At 40.8% G+C, this 16,514-nt stretch overlaps 1 protein-coding gene across 2 annotated transcripts in view; it reads left to right on the forward strand.

Moving 5' to 3' along the window:
• SLC9A3 (solute carrier family 9 member A3) overlaps positions 1 to 16,514 on the forward strand; it is a 481,978-nt gene that overhangs the window by 213,182 nt on the left and 252,282 nt on the right. For both annotated transcript variants that reach the window (XM_040433112.1, XM_040433113.1), the window contains exon 5: positions 5,346 to 5,523. In XM_040433112.1, coding sequence (XP_040289046.1) covers positions 5,346 to 5,523 — 178 coding nt within the window. The remainder of the gene's footprint in view (positions 1 to 5,345; positions 5,524 to 16,514) is intronic.

The following is a 16,514-nucleotide window of genomic DNA, read 5'->3' on the forward strand; positions in this document are numbered from 1 at the left end:
TATTAGATGCCCTGTAATGCCCTGTAGGTGGCAACAGCGGACGCTTTTGCAAAGCGTCCGGTTGCCATGGCAACCATCGGGTGCTGCAATCACAGCGCTGCAGCCCCGATGGTTGAAAGAGGGAGCTCCCTCCCTCTATTAACCCCATAAATGCCGCAACCGCGGCATCTATGGGATTACAGGAGAGTGTCAGCATAGAGCTGACACTCTCTGCTGATGGCGGCGGCTCAGTAATGGAGCCGCCGCCATCACGCACAGCAGGGGGATCGGGGGGGTTCGGGGGCAGCGCTGGAAAGGGGGGGGGGATCGGGGGGGTATGGCCGCCAATATTGAGGGAGGCTGGGGCAGGAGGGGCGGGTGAGAATGAATGCATGGGGCGGGGAGGGGGCGGAACGCATCAGGGCAGCTGCCTCTAGATGAGCTGCAGGCGGACACAAGGGGGGGCTTGGAGGGGCACAGATGGGGTGCACAGCCACAGATCGGGGGCACAGATGGGGGGGTATTATGAGGACCCTACCTGATTTCATGCTCTGATCTGCAGAGCGCAGATCAGAGCATGAAACCGTCATTTTTTTCACTGCCTCGATCAGATTGGTTAGTCTGCACAGACTAACCAATCGGATCGATTGTCGGCAAGGGGCCACTCTGATTGGTCCCTTGCCGGCATTACTAGACTGTATGCTGTCCGTTACAGCAGCAGGGCTCGGGCAGAAGCTTTAATCCAAGCGCTTTGCAGCGCTTGGATTAAAGAGCTGGTTTGACGTTTATATACGTGGTAGCTGCACGTGGTAGCTGCACGTATATATACAGATTGCGGTCGGGAAGGGGTTAAGAACTATCTTCAGTGTAAAGAAGAACAAGGAGTCCTTGAAGTGATGATATGGCACCCCACAGAGCTCTGATTTAATTGAGTTTGCCTGGGAAGAGACAGAAGGAATTGAGCAAGCCTACATCCACATACGATCTGAAGTTAGTTCCCCAAGATGCTTGGAACAACCTCTCTGCTGAGTTCCTAAATAAACTGTGTGCAAGTGTACCTAGAAGAATTGATGCTGTTTTGAAAGCAAAGAGTGGTCACACCAAATATTGATTTGATTTTGATTTCTCTTTTGTTCATTCACTTTGCATTTAATTATTTGGTAAAAATTTTTTTAAATAAACTATTAACGCTTACATTTTTTTAAGCATTCTTACTGTGCAGCTTTTTTCCACACCTAGAGAAGTAAAATTGGAGGGCACTCAAAAATATCAGGAAGTCAAATGGAGTTTGGATATATTTAAAAACCCCTCTTTATTATAATATAAAGTAGGACTAAATGGTCATTATAAAACACTAGACTGTGATCTCAATACAGTGCTTGTACACTATTTCAGGGAGACTCTACTATGGATCCCTGTGTAGATGATCCACGCGGATATCAGTGCTCTCCCCTTAGTAGTGGGATCGTGATATTGTACTTAGCACTGTTTCCACCTGGAGCATCACCCTAGCGATGATAGCAGATGATAATGCCGTAAACTAAGAATATTGTACAATATAACACAAATAAACCAATGGTGCTGACAAAAGACAGTATATGAACTCAAGTTATTACATATTTTATGGACATAATGCATATCGAACTATTGGAGTATACCAGGATAGCCACCTGACCTGGATAGTGGATGATCATCCTTGAATCACAGACAGCGCAGTAAAGGAAAGAACGGCGATCCCAGCATACGTGGGACGTCGATCGGAGCGCATACTGAGAAACAGCCACAAGCCGTCACATCCTACTGAATCCATCGTAGGGTAATGTAGCCCTTTGCGGCAAGCATATAGATTAAGAGATCTATCGCTTATGTGGCAGTGTTTATTGATGAATTACTATACCTAAACGGCATTTCCTCACAATTTAACCGCGGTAATCCATAGCAAAACCGCAAGAGAGGTCGGGACAATATACAGTCAGGTCCATAAATATTGGGACATCGACACAATTGTAAAACTTTTGGCTCTATACACCACCACAATTTGAATTTGAAATGAAACGAACAAGATATGCTTTTTTTTTTTAAATAACATTTTATTTATTTTCTGAGAGATGTATCTTAAAAGCAAAGCATGATTTTCACTGTGCTTAAGTACAAAAGAAGAATCTAAATAATTACATGCTCTTGAATTAATCAATCTTGTACAGAAGAAGAGTAACATATTCTACTTCATATAACATTAATCTCTGTCCATAGCATATAAAGCATATAACTTCCCCCCCCCCCCCCGTTTCCCCCCCCCACCCCCCTTCTGACAAGATATGCTGTCAGCTTTAATTTGAGGGTATTTACATCCAAATCAGGTGAACGGTGTAGGAATTACAACAGTTTGCATATGTGCCTCCCACTTGTTAATGAACCAAAAGTAATGGGACAATTGGCTTCTCAGCTGTTCCATGGCCAGGTGTGTGTTATTCCCTCATTATCCCAATTACAATGAGCAGATAAAGGGTCCAGAGTTCATTTTAAGTGTGCTATTTGCATTTAGAATCTGTTGCTGTCAACTCTCAAGATGAGATCCAAAGAGCTGTCACTATCAGTGAAGCAAGCCATAATTAGGCTGAAAAAAACAAAACAAACCCATCAGAGAGATAGCAAAAACATGTGGCGTGGCCAAAACAACTGTTTGGGACATTTTTAAAAAGAAAGAACGCACCGGTGAGCTCAGCAACACCAAAAGACCTGGAAGACCATGGGAAACAACTGTGGTGGATGACCGAAGAATTCTTTCCCTGGTGAAGAAAACACCCTTCACAACAGTTGGCCAGATCAAGAACACTCTCCAGGAGGTAGGCGTATGTGTGTCAAAGTCAACAATCAAGAGAAGACTTCACCAGAGTGAATACAGAGGGTTCACCACAAGATGTAAACTATTGGTGAGCCTCAAAAACAGAAAGGCCAGATTAGAGTTTGCCAAACGACATCTAAAAAAGCCTTCACAGTTCTGGAACAACATCCTATGGACAGATGAGACCAAGATCAACTTGAACCAGAGTGATGGGAAGAGAACAGTATGTAGAAGGAAAGGAACTGCTCATGATCCTAAGCATACCACCTCATCAGTGAAGCATGGTGGTGGTAGTGTCATGGCGTGGGCATGTATGGCTGCCAATGGAACTGGTTCTCTTGTATTTATTGATGATGTGACTTCTGACAAAAGCAGCAGGATGAAGTCTGAAGTGTTTTGGCCAATATTATCTGCTCATATTAAGCCAAATGCTTCAGAACTCATTGGACGGCGCTTCACAGTGCAGATGGACAATGACCCAAAGCTTACTGCAAAAGCACCCAAAGAGTTTTTTAAGGGAAAGAACTGGAATGTTATGCAATAGCCAAGTCAATCACCTGACCTGAATCCGATTGAGCATGCATTTCACTTGCTGAAGACAAAACTGAAGATAAAATGCCCAAGAACAAGCAGGAACTGAAGACAGTTGCAGTAGAGGCCTGGCAGAGCATCACCAGGGATGAAACCCAGCGTCTGGTGATGTCTACGCGTTCCAGACTTCAGGCTGTAATTGATTGCAAAGGATTTGCAACCAAGTATTAAAAAGTGAAAGTTTGATTTATAATTATTATTCTGTCCCATTACTTTTGGTTCCTTAACAAGTGGGAGGCACATATGCAAACTGTTGTAATTCCTACACCATTCACCTGATTTGGATGTAAATGCCCTCAAATTAAAGCTGACAGTCTACAGTTAAAGCACATCTTGTTCGTTTTATTTCAAATCCATTGTGGTGGTGTATAGAGGCAAAAATGTTAGAATTGTGTCGATGTCCCAATATTTATGGACCTGACTGTATGTATACCCCTTGGAATACAATGAATTAAGAGGTGTGGGTCTGTGAATGAGGACCACTGACCATTACCTAGACTTAAGGGAATTAATGTACTGTTTTTAGGATTAAAATTTTAATCCCATTGCACCTTGGAGAACCATTATATTGAATTACAGCAGGACCCGATATCTATACTATCATTTGGAGGATTCCTAATTAGCTATCCATTGTATGCTGCGGCTTTGTGCTCCGCTGCAACATTTTACTTGGCAAATTATCATTGATACCAAAAATACCATTATTTTAATTTTAATTTTTAATATATTTATCTATTTATTTGTGTTATATTGTACAATATTGTTAGTTTACTGCATTATACTCTGCTATCATCGCTGGGGTGATGCTCCAGGTGGAAACAGTGCTAAGTACAACATCACGATCCCACTACTAAGGGGAGAGCACTGATATCTGCGTGGACCATCTACACAGGGATCCATAGTAGGGTCTACCTGAAATTGGGTACAAGCACTGTTTTGAGATCACAGTCTAGTGTTTTATAAGGACCATTTAGTCCTACTTTTTATTATAATAAATAAGGTTTTTTAAATATATCCAAACTCCATTTGACTTCCTGATATTTTTGAGCGCCCTCCAATTTTACTTCTCTTTGTTTATACACTTTTTTGCGGGCTTGGGGTGTTGCCCCTGGAGTGAGCACCATCTCACGGTAATACATGCAGGTGAGCCACACCTGCCTAAAACTTTTACAGAGTACTGAACATTGTACCTCGAAAGCAATTGATCTGCACTATCTCCAATGCTTGCTCCAGTCAAGATGTACCGGAGTTAATATTGCAAGTAATGTTTGATATTTACTTTGATTGTACCCTGTCTCCAGAAAAATTCTAAAGGTGAGATCACTTAGCTTTCTGTTTCAATAAAATGGTCCAGTGGTTAGAATAAACAGTTACATTTTTTACTGGCTTAACTAAAAATGATTTACACTAGAAATAAGGTTTTATTATAAATCTATGAATTTACTTCCTTACTCAACACCTTTATTGCTGAATAGTCCCAGTAAGGCTCCATTCACACGTCCGCAAAATGGGTCCGCATCCGTTCCGCAATTTTGCGGAACGGGTGCGGACCCATTCATTCTCTATGGGGACGGAATGGATGCGGACAGCACACAGTGTGCTGTCCGCATCCGCATTTGCGGTGCGCGGCCCCGATCTTTGGGTCCGCAGCTCCGCAAAAAGATAGAGCATGTCCTATTTTTGTCCGCAGCTTGCGGACAAGAATAGGCATTTCTATGTGGGTGCCGGGCTGGTGTGTTGCGGACCTACAATTTGCGGGTCCGCAACACACCACGGACGTGTGAATGCAGCCTAAGAGCTGAAAATCCAGACTCATATGATCAAAACAACACAGGAAGAATGGATAAGTAGTGAAAACCTTTCTGTCAGTTTATGAATTTTATGGTGTGTTCATTTTATTTGATACAATGTTATTCTTTTCTCCTTTTAGTGTCTTTTTTTGTGGTGAGCATTGGAGGAACTTTGGTTGGCATTGTTTTTGCATTCCTTCTTAGTTTGGTTACTCGATTTACCAAGCATGTGAGGATAATTGAACCTGGATTTGTTTTTGTTATTTCATATCTGTCCTACCTTACCTCAGAGATGCTTTCTTTATCTGCAATTTTGGCGTAAGTATTCTCTATTATGTGAAAAAAGGGATTTTTTTTATTGTGCTCATAACATGTTATACTTTTGCCACAAAATAATATTTAGAATCATATGAATATAGATATAAGTCGCAGAATATTTGAGATAAGCCGCAGATTTTTGCTGGGTAAAACTCACAGATTTTGTTGCAAAATGGCTTGTGACAAAATCTGAGACTAATATACACCACAAATGTGGAGTATATCTTTATATAAATGGGCTCCACTATACTTAAAACATAATAAAAGGAAAAAGAGCACCTGTCAGCAGGAGTAACCCTATCAAACCAGTCATACTCCCAGTCCAAAAGCAAAATATACTAATCTTACAAATCATTTTGATTTGTAAAATCATCTGCATATGATACAATGCCACATAAATGGTTAGAACATACTGTACATTGAGGAGTAGGGGAGAATGTCTGTATGTGGGTAAGTAACTTCCTCAGTGATAGAAAACAGAGGGTGGTTATTAATAGTACACACTCAGATTGGGTCACTGTCACTAGTGGAGTACCTCAGGGGTCAGTATTGGGCCCTATTCTCTTCAATATATTTATTAATGATCTTGTAGAAGACTTGCACAGTAAAATATAAATTTTTGCAGATGACACTAAACTGTGTAAAGTAATTAACACGGAAGAGGACAGTAAACAGCTATAGATGGATCTGGCTATGTCGGCAGCTTAGGCAGAGAAGTGGCAGATGAGGTTTAACACTGACAAATGTAAGATTATTCACATGGGAAGGGAAAATACATGTCACCAGTACATAAAAAAGCAAAAAGGATTGTAGCAGCACTCACAGAAAAAAATTGTGTCCAAATGGTGGTTGTGCCAGTGGTGATGGGTACCAGCCTGTAGAACCCCTGTTGTCCAAAACGTACAGAGGGACCATAGCACACAAAAGTCTTCAATATAAAGCTGTGGTTTATTCACCAAAACAACTGGTCTTTTACAAGTAACAAGTGAAGTGTGACCATACATGTATACATATACATTTACTTTTTGCTTGAAAAAGACCATGTAAGGTCAAAACGTTGCATACTATTGCAAATTGTACCTTCTGTTTTCTATCACTGAGCCAATTACATAGAAACATAGAATGTGTCGGCAGATAAGAACCATTTGTCCCATCTAGTCTGCCCAATATACTGAATACTATGGATAGCCCCCGGCCCTATCTTATATGAAGGATGGCCTTATGCCTATCCCATGCATGCTTAAACCCCTTCACTGTATTTGCAGCTACCACTTCTGCAGGAAGGCTATTCCATGCATCCACTACTCTCTCAGTAAAGTAATACTTCCTTATATTACTTTTAAACCTTTGCCCCTCTAATTTAAAACTGTGTCCTCTTGTGGTAGTTTTTCTTCTTTTAAATATGCTCTCTTCCTTTACCGAGATGATTCCCTTTATGTATTTAAAAGTTTCTATCATATCCCCTCTGTCTCTTCTTTCTTCCAAGCTATACATATTAAGGTCCTTTAGCCTTTCCTGGTAAGTTTTATCCTGCAATCCATGTACCAGTTTAGTAGCTCTTCTCTGAACTCTCTACAAAGTATCAATATCCTTCTGGAGATATGGTCTCCAGTACTGCGCACAATACTCCAAATGAGGTCTCACTAGTGCTCTGTAGAGCGGCATCAGCACCTCCCTCTTTCTACTGGTAATGCCTCTCCCTATACACTCAAGCATTTTCTGCTGCTCTATGACATTGTCTGCCTACCTTTAAGTCTTCTGAAATAATGACCCCTAAATCCCTTTCCTCAGATATTGAGGTTAGGACTGTATCACAGATTTTACACTTTACACTTACCCACATACACACATTTTCTCCCATTCTTATTTTATGTACTAAACTTTTAGATGACACTATCAAATGCTTTGGAGAAGTCAAGATATATGCCATCCATTGACTCACCCAGGTCATGTCTAGAACTTAACTCCTCATACAAACTGATTAGATTAGTTTGACAAGACCGATCCCTCATAAACCTGTGTCAAAACAAAAGTAGCAAAAGTAGGTAAAATAGTATGATTGCATAATCAGATCATGCAGGATTGTTTTTGTGTGTGCTACATATAGAATATTTTCAATCATTAGTCGCAAAGTTGTTTAGATTTCAGTAATAAATAGGTTTAAAATGTGACCATGGCATTTAGAGTCTTGAGATCTATAAAAAAAATATATGTTTCTCTGGAACACAGCAACTGATTTTCACTAGACAGGTATCATTTTAATTAGCAGTATCAACCCTACATAGCACTGTGTCTGGTGAAATAGGGTTAACAATGCTATCAGGTGTTCTTTAAAACTTAAATGGGTCAGCCACTTTCTGGTTACAGTTGACCAATGTGATTGTAAGATGATTACATGGCATTTACTAATGTAATCTTTGTTTAACTTCTGCACCATCTCTATAAATCATAAGGTATGCCTCCTTGATTGCCAAGTCTTTGTGCTGTCTACACAGAGGTGCTGTCCATAAAATGGCATGTGACCAGGCAAATCATTTCCATGTGATGTCTCCTCTATTCAAATACACTGCACTTGCCATCTGCACTTGCACTATTGAGAGTTTAATGCAGGTTTTAATGCAAGAGATATCACATGAATGTGATTTTTCAGGTCACATGACCCTCCATCAGCAACCATCTTATGATAGGACCTTTGTGTGGACTGCACAGTAGATTTGGGGGTATGGCTTGTGAAATACAGCAAATTACACAAAATATCAACAAAGCTATACTAGTAAGTGCCATATAGTCATCTTAAATACACATTGCTCAAAAGTAACCAAAAAGTTGCCAACCCCTTTAAAGATAAGAAAATTAAATCAGTTTTATTTATAACCTTTGGTTTAACATTTAAAGGGTACTTATAGTTTAGGAAAATATCTGACATGTTATGCCGATATGTATACGTTTTCATTGGTGGAGATCCATGTCATAAGACTGCCACCTGATCAGAAGGAACTTAAGCATTTAGTGTGATCAGCTTTGCTTGGTTCCAGGGACATAACTAGAAAAGGCTGGACCCCACAGCAAATTTTTTGCACCTCCTCCTGGGCAACTTCCCTGCAACCACCTCCTACCATATAACCCCCCACTCCTGTGGTTAGTCAAGTGTGATCACAGCATCTAAACAGTGAAATACCAGCATACACGTGCAGAAAATGGGGATGCTGGCAAATTGCTCTAATAGGCTGGGTCTCTCTGAAGAGACCCAGCATATTAGAGCTGCAATTCTTATGTTGGCCAGCAGGTGGCAGGCCAACATAAGAAATCAGCAATTCACATATTACTATGCTGCTGTATACAGTATGATAATATTGAAATTAAATAAAAATTTGGGATGATGGTAGCTTCCTAGGCTTGCTACAAAAACATTTAAAAAAAATATTAAATCACTCTCTTTTCCTTAGAATAAAAAATACATAAATAATAAAAAATATAAACATCATGGGTAGAGATGAGCGAATTGAAGCTGAAGAAGTGGAATTCGTAACGAATTTCAGGAAACATTTGATTCGCACCGAATGCGAATTTCCCCGCGCATTGTTGTAACGAATCGCATTTGTCCTAATATGGTTGCTGCACGTGTGAGGAAATAGAGAAAGGAAGTCTGGGAAGGCAGGATCACCCATACTGACATGCATGCAGCCAATCAGCAGCCAGCCCTGTGATGTCACAGCCATATAAATACTGCAGTCATCTTAAATTCTGCCTTCACCTACGTACTTAGTGAAGGGAGAGAGGTGTCTGCAGGCTCCAGGGACAGTGATCGAAAAATCGTCATTATGCTAAAAAAAAAAAAAGATTTACAAGTGCAGGGAAAGATTATTCAAGTTGTAGGGAAAGGATAGGGAGGAAACATTCCACTGCATTCTGTTGAACAGGGTTCAGTCGGGGAGGTGACAGCCTGGTTAATAGGAACAATCAGATTATACTTTGCTTCACTGACTGGCGATGCAAATTGCCATTATACAGCTCTGTAATTCCAGCAAACCATTCTTATTAGGGTGCAAGTGCTGTTTGATACAGGCATTAAAAGGGTTCATTACAAGGAAATATTTCTACATTTTATTTGCCCTAGTGCGGTGCAGTTATATGTTCTAAAGCATTTTTTGGCTTGTATTAGTGGGAAAAAAGGGGTTTATTAGCCGTTGTGTGGTGAAGTGCGAAAATTATAGCCCTTTTTGTCGTGTATTAGTGGCAAAAGTAAAATATATCGATCAGCAATGCACTTATCTGTTTTAAAGCCCTTTTTTGCTTGTATTAGTGGAAAAAGGAAAAATATCTTTGCTGCTCAGCGGTGCAGTGATATATTTTACAGCCCACTTGGCCGTGTATTAGTGGCGAAATCCAAATATATTCGCAGTTCATAGTTGTACTTATCTGTTGAAAAGCCTTTTGTGTTAAAATAGAAACAAATTAGGGCTTAATTGCCGTTCAGCGGTCGAGTGAGATATTTTACAGCCCACTTTGCGTGTATTACTGGCGAAATACAAATATATTTGCCGTTCATAGTTGTACTTATCTGTTAAAAAGCCTTTTCTGTAAAAATAGAAGAAAATTAGGGCCTAATTGCCGTTCAGCGGTGCACTGAGATATTTTGCATGCCAGTTTGCCGTGTATTAGTGGCGAAATACAAAAATATATTCGCCTTTCATTGTTGCACTTATCTGTTGAAAAGCCTTTTTTATAAAAGAAGTCCCAGAAAGATAGGAATAAAACTTAACTTTTAATCGCCAATTAAATATTGAATCAATTCAAATTCCTCTAAAAAATAACCAACATGAATTATAGTGGACCAAAATATAACACAAAATACAAAAATACAAAGAGGAGAGAGCGGAGTTATTGTAAACTAGGGAGAATTGTCCCTGACAAGTCCCTAGCTAGTACCTCAACTCCCAGGAACACCCTGATGGTGGGTGGCCTGTGGTCCTGTACCTGCCCTGCCTCACCCTCACATTGCCCTAAACACTCCCAACGCGTTTCCCCAATTACTGGTTCATCAGGGAAATAATATGGGGCAATAATTCCTTAACCAAGTGATAATCAAAAAGTGGTCCAGAAATAACGTATGATTGTTAACTGATAATTAATCCACACTGAGAGAAGAGAAAAATATTCCTGATTATTAACACATAAATATCCGATGCATTAGATTATCAGCACACACAAAAATCGATACACATGATCAAAACTGAATCTCAGGTAAACAGGATTGTAACAAAGACATATGCGGGGTTATTAATCACCAAATGAATGGTCACATAATTATTGATAGAAAAAAAGGGGGCATATGTCAATACAATCCTTCAGCCTGGTAAACAATTGTCAATGTATGTACATAGTCACCCAGTGCCAAATCAATCCTGTAGATGTTAATCCATAGGCAGTTAGAGCTGATACATAAAGGAACCAGATAGTGGTCACAAACATATAAGCTCGATACACATGCTTACTTGCTGGCCCATGACGATAGAACAAACATCCGGCTAGGGAAGTGCTAATATTTATGCACCACCAAATAACCGGAGGTATGGTCAAAAAGCAGCAATAAGTTAAGCCTGAAACATTATGTTCACGAAAAGAACAACGGTGGCCACACGGACCTCTCACATATAAAGTAGATGTTTGACTGCCATGACGAGTACATCAGGGCCCACCTCGATATGGATGCACGTCCCCAGTAAGGTCGCACCTCAACTTTATAAAGCTCACAAGCATGTGGGGCTTCCGGTGAATGGAGCGAACGCCTGATGCACATGTGTCTCCTGTACCGGAAGTCTGGTCAGTGGAACGCAAAATGTGCTCCACTAACAGGAAATAGATCAAGTGGAGCGCACGCCTGTGTATATGCGTCTCCTGAGTACTGGATATCCGGGCAGTGGAACGCAAGTGCGCCCCACCCACAGGACAACACAGTATGTGGTGGAGGTGTTACCTGTTAGTGACCCAGCACTGATGGTATTGGTACAAAGGGATTTAAAATCACATGTTGAAGGAAGGAATAGATTGTAGTTATATAAATCGGAGACTCAAATCGGTCAATAGTAATCATGAAAACGAGTGTGTTTATATCAAATTGACATAACCTCCCAGAGTATGTAACGATCAAAAAAGTTGAATACACAATTAACACATATGAAGAGGATAATATAAATATAGAGGGAAGCCTTTTGTTACTAAGGGTTCCCAAGAATCCAAAAAGATATTACTTTATGACGCTTCGTGCGCCGATTATAAATGGCCGGTTTAACTGCCCTTTCCTATGTAAATCTGAAGGACAATTGGCCAAACTAAGTCCACCCCACAAAAGAGAAACCTGGGAAGATATCCTCACAAAAAACAATAGATCCATTCGGACTCCTTTTGTAGAATCCGTCGATCCCAGTCACCTCTTCTCTGGGATTCCCTGACTAGTTCCAATACCGAGAACCTGAGGACCTCAGGTTTCCCACCATGTACTTCTAGCACATGATTGGCTACTGGTGTATTATTCTTTTTGATGACATTGTTAACGTGTTCACACACTCTTCGTCGCACTTCCCTATATATTTTTCCCTATATAGTCTTTTAGACACTCATTGGCACAAATACATCACTCCCTTACTTCTACAATTGATGAAGTCCTTGATAAAATATTTCCGACCGGTGGTGGAACAGATATTGGTTTTTGTGTTGGAAATAAATCTGCAGGCTCTATACCTGCCGCATTTAAACATTCCTAGGGGCCTGCGATCCAGCCATGTGCCACCTGTTTCGGGCTAAAATAGTGACTGTGAACGAGACTGTCCCGCGAGCTCCTCCATTTATGGAAGGTAATGCTCGGAAGTGGGGGGATTGCATCAATAAGATCTAGGTCAGTTCGCAAAATGGGCCAGAATTCGTTTTAGGATGGTCCTAATCTCCTTATTTGCTGTATCAAAGGTAGAAATTATACGAATAATATTTTCTTCATGGCCCCGTGATTTATTTTTTGGATTTAACAGTTCATTTCTGTCTTGATCCCTCGCGTGTTTAAACGCTTCTCTCAAGACAGATACTGGATAACCTCTATCTATGAATCTATCCCGGAGTTTTCTTAATTCCTGATGGAATCCCTCCATGTCCGAGCAATTTCGCCCCCATCCTTAGAAAATGGTCCTTTGGTATGCCTATCTTGAGAGCCAGGGGATGGTAACTAGACCAATGCAATAAACTGTTAGTGGACATAGGTTTTCTAAATACCCTAGTGGTCAATCTATTGGCTTGATTAGTAACTTCTACATCAAGAAAGGTAATTCTGTTATCAATACGTGAAGGAAAGGCCAATACTGTTAATATTTAAGATGTTAACAAATTCTTTAAATTCACTGAGGTTCCCTTTCCATATCAAGAAAACGTAATTGATGTATCGCGTCCAAAACGCGATCTTATCTGTCTACCATACCAGACAATCTGGAAAGACACAAATGTCCTCCCACCAGCCCAGGGGGAGATTTGCATATGAGGGCTCACGACGGATCCCCATAGCAGTCCCCCTGAGCTGGTGGTAAAAGCGACCATCTAATAGAAAATAGTTGTGTGTCAACACAAACTCTAATAATTTCACCACAAATTGATTGTGGCTATTACATTGAACACCTCGAGTTTTCAAAAAGTATGAGGTGGTCCTCAGCATGAGGGTTAGGACTGTATAGAGATTCAACATCTATACTTGCCAGTATAAAGTCAGAGTAAAAAAGTCCACAGTGTCTCTAGTGTGGGACGGCAGCGACAATACAAACTGGCTTAAGATTCTATCAATGTAGATCCCACAGTTACGTGTCAATTAGTCACTTTCCAATACAATGGGCCCCCCTTTTAGTGGGGATACCCCTTTATGGATTTTTGGCAATCCATAAAAGGTAGCAATACTGGGAGTAATAGGGATAATATATTGATATTCCATTTCCCCCATTATTTTACAGGTTAGTGCGTGGTCAAGGATTTCCTTAAGATTCGCCAGGAAAGAATCAGTGGGATCCCCGGTCAGAATCCTATAGCATTGTTTATCAGATAACAGATCAAGACATATCTGTCGGTAATGGTCAGTATCCATCACCACCAGATCCCCCCCTTTATCTGCTGGTTTTATTATGATGGTTGGCATTTTTTCTAGATTGACAAGAACCTCCATCTCTTCCCTAGAAGTATTATAATAGCGAATGGGAAGATCTGTTATTTTTTCTATTTCCGTAGTAACCATTTCCAGAAAGATGTCAATATGATCTGAAGTCATTGCGGGTGGTAATATTTTACTCTTTGGTCTGTAAATGGGCGTTGTCCAGGTGGTCTAGATCCTTCCTCCCAGAGATCTGCCAGAACCTGTATATCAGGCAGAACACTTTGATGAACACCTAACTGTTCACATAGTTGTCTGTTTGAATTTTTCATGAATTTATGCCACTTTAATTTCCTGGCAAACAGATGCAAATCCTTGACCCATGTAAAAGTATTAAACCTGGGGGTCGGAACAAAGGAAAGCCCTCTTTGTAAGAGGTTATTCTCCACATTATTTAATGTATATGATGAAAGATTGACAATCTCTAACTTATCTTGTTTTGTCAATTGCTCCCTTCCCCCACCCTTGACCGGTCCCTCAATTGGTAAGGTAGGGGACCTTTTGTTAAAAAAATTGATGAATTGGGGGGTGGGTCACAGGAGCAGATTGTCCAGATGAGGTTAAGGGATACAATGACGCTCCCCCAGTTCCTCCTTCTCCTCTTTGCCTTCCCCATCCCTGCCATCTTCTCCCCCTTCCCCGTCTGCCTGTCCGACCTCGATTAGAACTATTGATTCGCTGATAGTGAGTTGAATCAGAGTCCGAGGGCTCCACCTCTAATGAAGAGACCTCTGACTCAGATAGAGTCAGGCCCTGGTTGTTATTAAGTTGATCGTCCCTATTCTCTTTAAATTCTTTAAAATCTTTTATGAACTGTCTATGTTTACGTTCCTTGATTAAATTATGAAATTTATCTACCAAAGTTTGTAGTGCAGTCTCACGCCGGGTGAAATCAGCATCTAACTTAAATTTGAGTGCCGCTTCAGTTATATCTTTCAGCCGGGCTGCAGATTTATAAAAAAAACTTTTTTATTCCTCAAATAGAAGAGTCATAAGATTTAAAGGAGCTCCGTGTGAGTTACTCTTCCCACCGGCTAATCAGGCAGGGAGACTGTAAACGTTTGGCTGGGATAATGGGTATACGGAGACCCCTGGGGACAATTTTGTTTTCAATATAGCTTTCTAACGATCTAATTTCCCACCAGGATTTCACATTATCCTTGTAGGCTTCGTGCAATTCTTTAAATGCCAATTTGCACGTAGCTACCGAAGCAAGACCTGGTATATCATTTTCAGAAGCAATAGATTTTGCCTCATTTTTAGGGCAATGAGAGGGTGAGGCAGGGCAGGTACGGGACCACAGGCCACCCATCAGGGTGTTCCTGTGGGTTGAGGTAATTAGCTAGGGACTTTAGTTTACAATAACCTTGCTCTCCACCTTTTTGTATTTTTGTATTTTGTGTTATATTTTGGTCCACTATGATTCATGTCGGTAATTTTTTTGAGGAATTTGAAGTGATTTAATATTTAATTGGCGATTTAAAGGGTTTCTGTCACCCCATTAAACCGTTTTTTTTTTTTTCTTTACTAATAATCCCTATAGTGCGATCTCATGATACATAAGCAAATTAATCATTTTGGTTCAGTAGAATTTGCTAAAAATCGATTTTTAAAATATGCTAATTACCTTGCTACCAGCAAGTAGGGCGGCTACTTGCTGGTAGCAGCCGCATCCTCCGATGGTAATGACGCCCCCTCGGCATGCTGATTGACAGGGCCAGGGAAGGGAATCGTTCTCTGCTGGCGCTGTTAGAATTTGAAATCTCGCGCCTGCGCCGTACCTGTCTTCAATCGGCGCAGGCGCACTGAGAGGCGGCCGCTCTCTCGACCGCTCCATCCTCAATGCGCCTGCGTCGATGACGTCATCAAGTACACCCGGAAGAGATTTATTATCAATAATCGTTGGTGGTATAGTGTCATTTTTATAAAATTATTTATTCCCATTTCGTTGGTGGTATTTGTGGCAGCATGCTTATTATGTACATACTTACCTGATTCGAGCATCCAGCGACGTCACCAGACTCTCCGCCTCCTTCCAGCGATGCCGGCGTCTTCTCTTCCGGGTGTACTTGATGACGTCATCGACGCAGGCGCATTGAGGATGGAGCGGTCGAGCCAGCGGCCGCCTCTCAGTGCGCGTGCGCCGATTGAAGACAGGTACGGCGCAGGCGCGAGATTTCAAATTCTAACAGCGCCAGCAGAGAACGATTCCCTTCCCTGGCCCTGTCAATCAGCATGCCGAGGGGGCGTCATTACCATCGGAGGATGCGGCTGCTACCAGCAAGTAGCCGCCCTACTTGCTGGTAGCAAGGTAATTAGCATATTTTAAAAATCGATTTTTAGCAAATTCTACTGAACCAAAATGATTAATTTGCTTATGTATCATGAGATCGCACTATAGGGATTATTAGTAAAGAAAAAAAAAAAAAACGGTTTAATGGGGTGACAGAAACCCTTTAAAGTTAAGTTTTATTCCTAGCTTTCTGTGACTTCTTTGAAAAATTGCAGAAATGTATGTATGTATTATGTACACTATTCTGTGTACTTTTTTGTAAAAATAGAAAAAAATTATGGCCTAATTGCCATTCAACAGTGCAGTGAGATATTTTACAGCCCAATTTGCCGTGTATTACTGGCGATATACAAATATATTTGCCGTTTAAAGTTGCACTTATTTGTTGAAAAGCCTTTTCTGTAAAAATTAAAAAAATTAGGGCCTAGCGCTGCAGTGATATATTCTAAAGCCCTGTTTGCTGTGTAATAGTGGCAAAATAAAAAATATTTGATCTAACATTTGGTTATTTGATCTAAC

Source organism: Bufo bufo, chromosome 5, assembly GCF_905171765.1.
Source record: "Bufo bufo chromosome 5, aBufBuf1.1, whole genome shotgun sequence".
Lineage (NCBI taxonomy): Eukaryota > Metazoa > Chordata > Amphibia > Anura > Bufonidae > Bufo > Bufo bufo.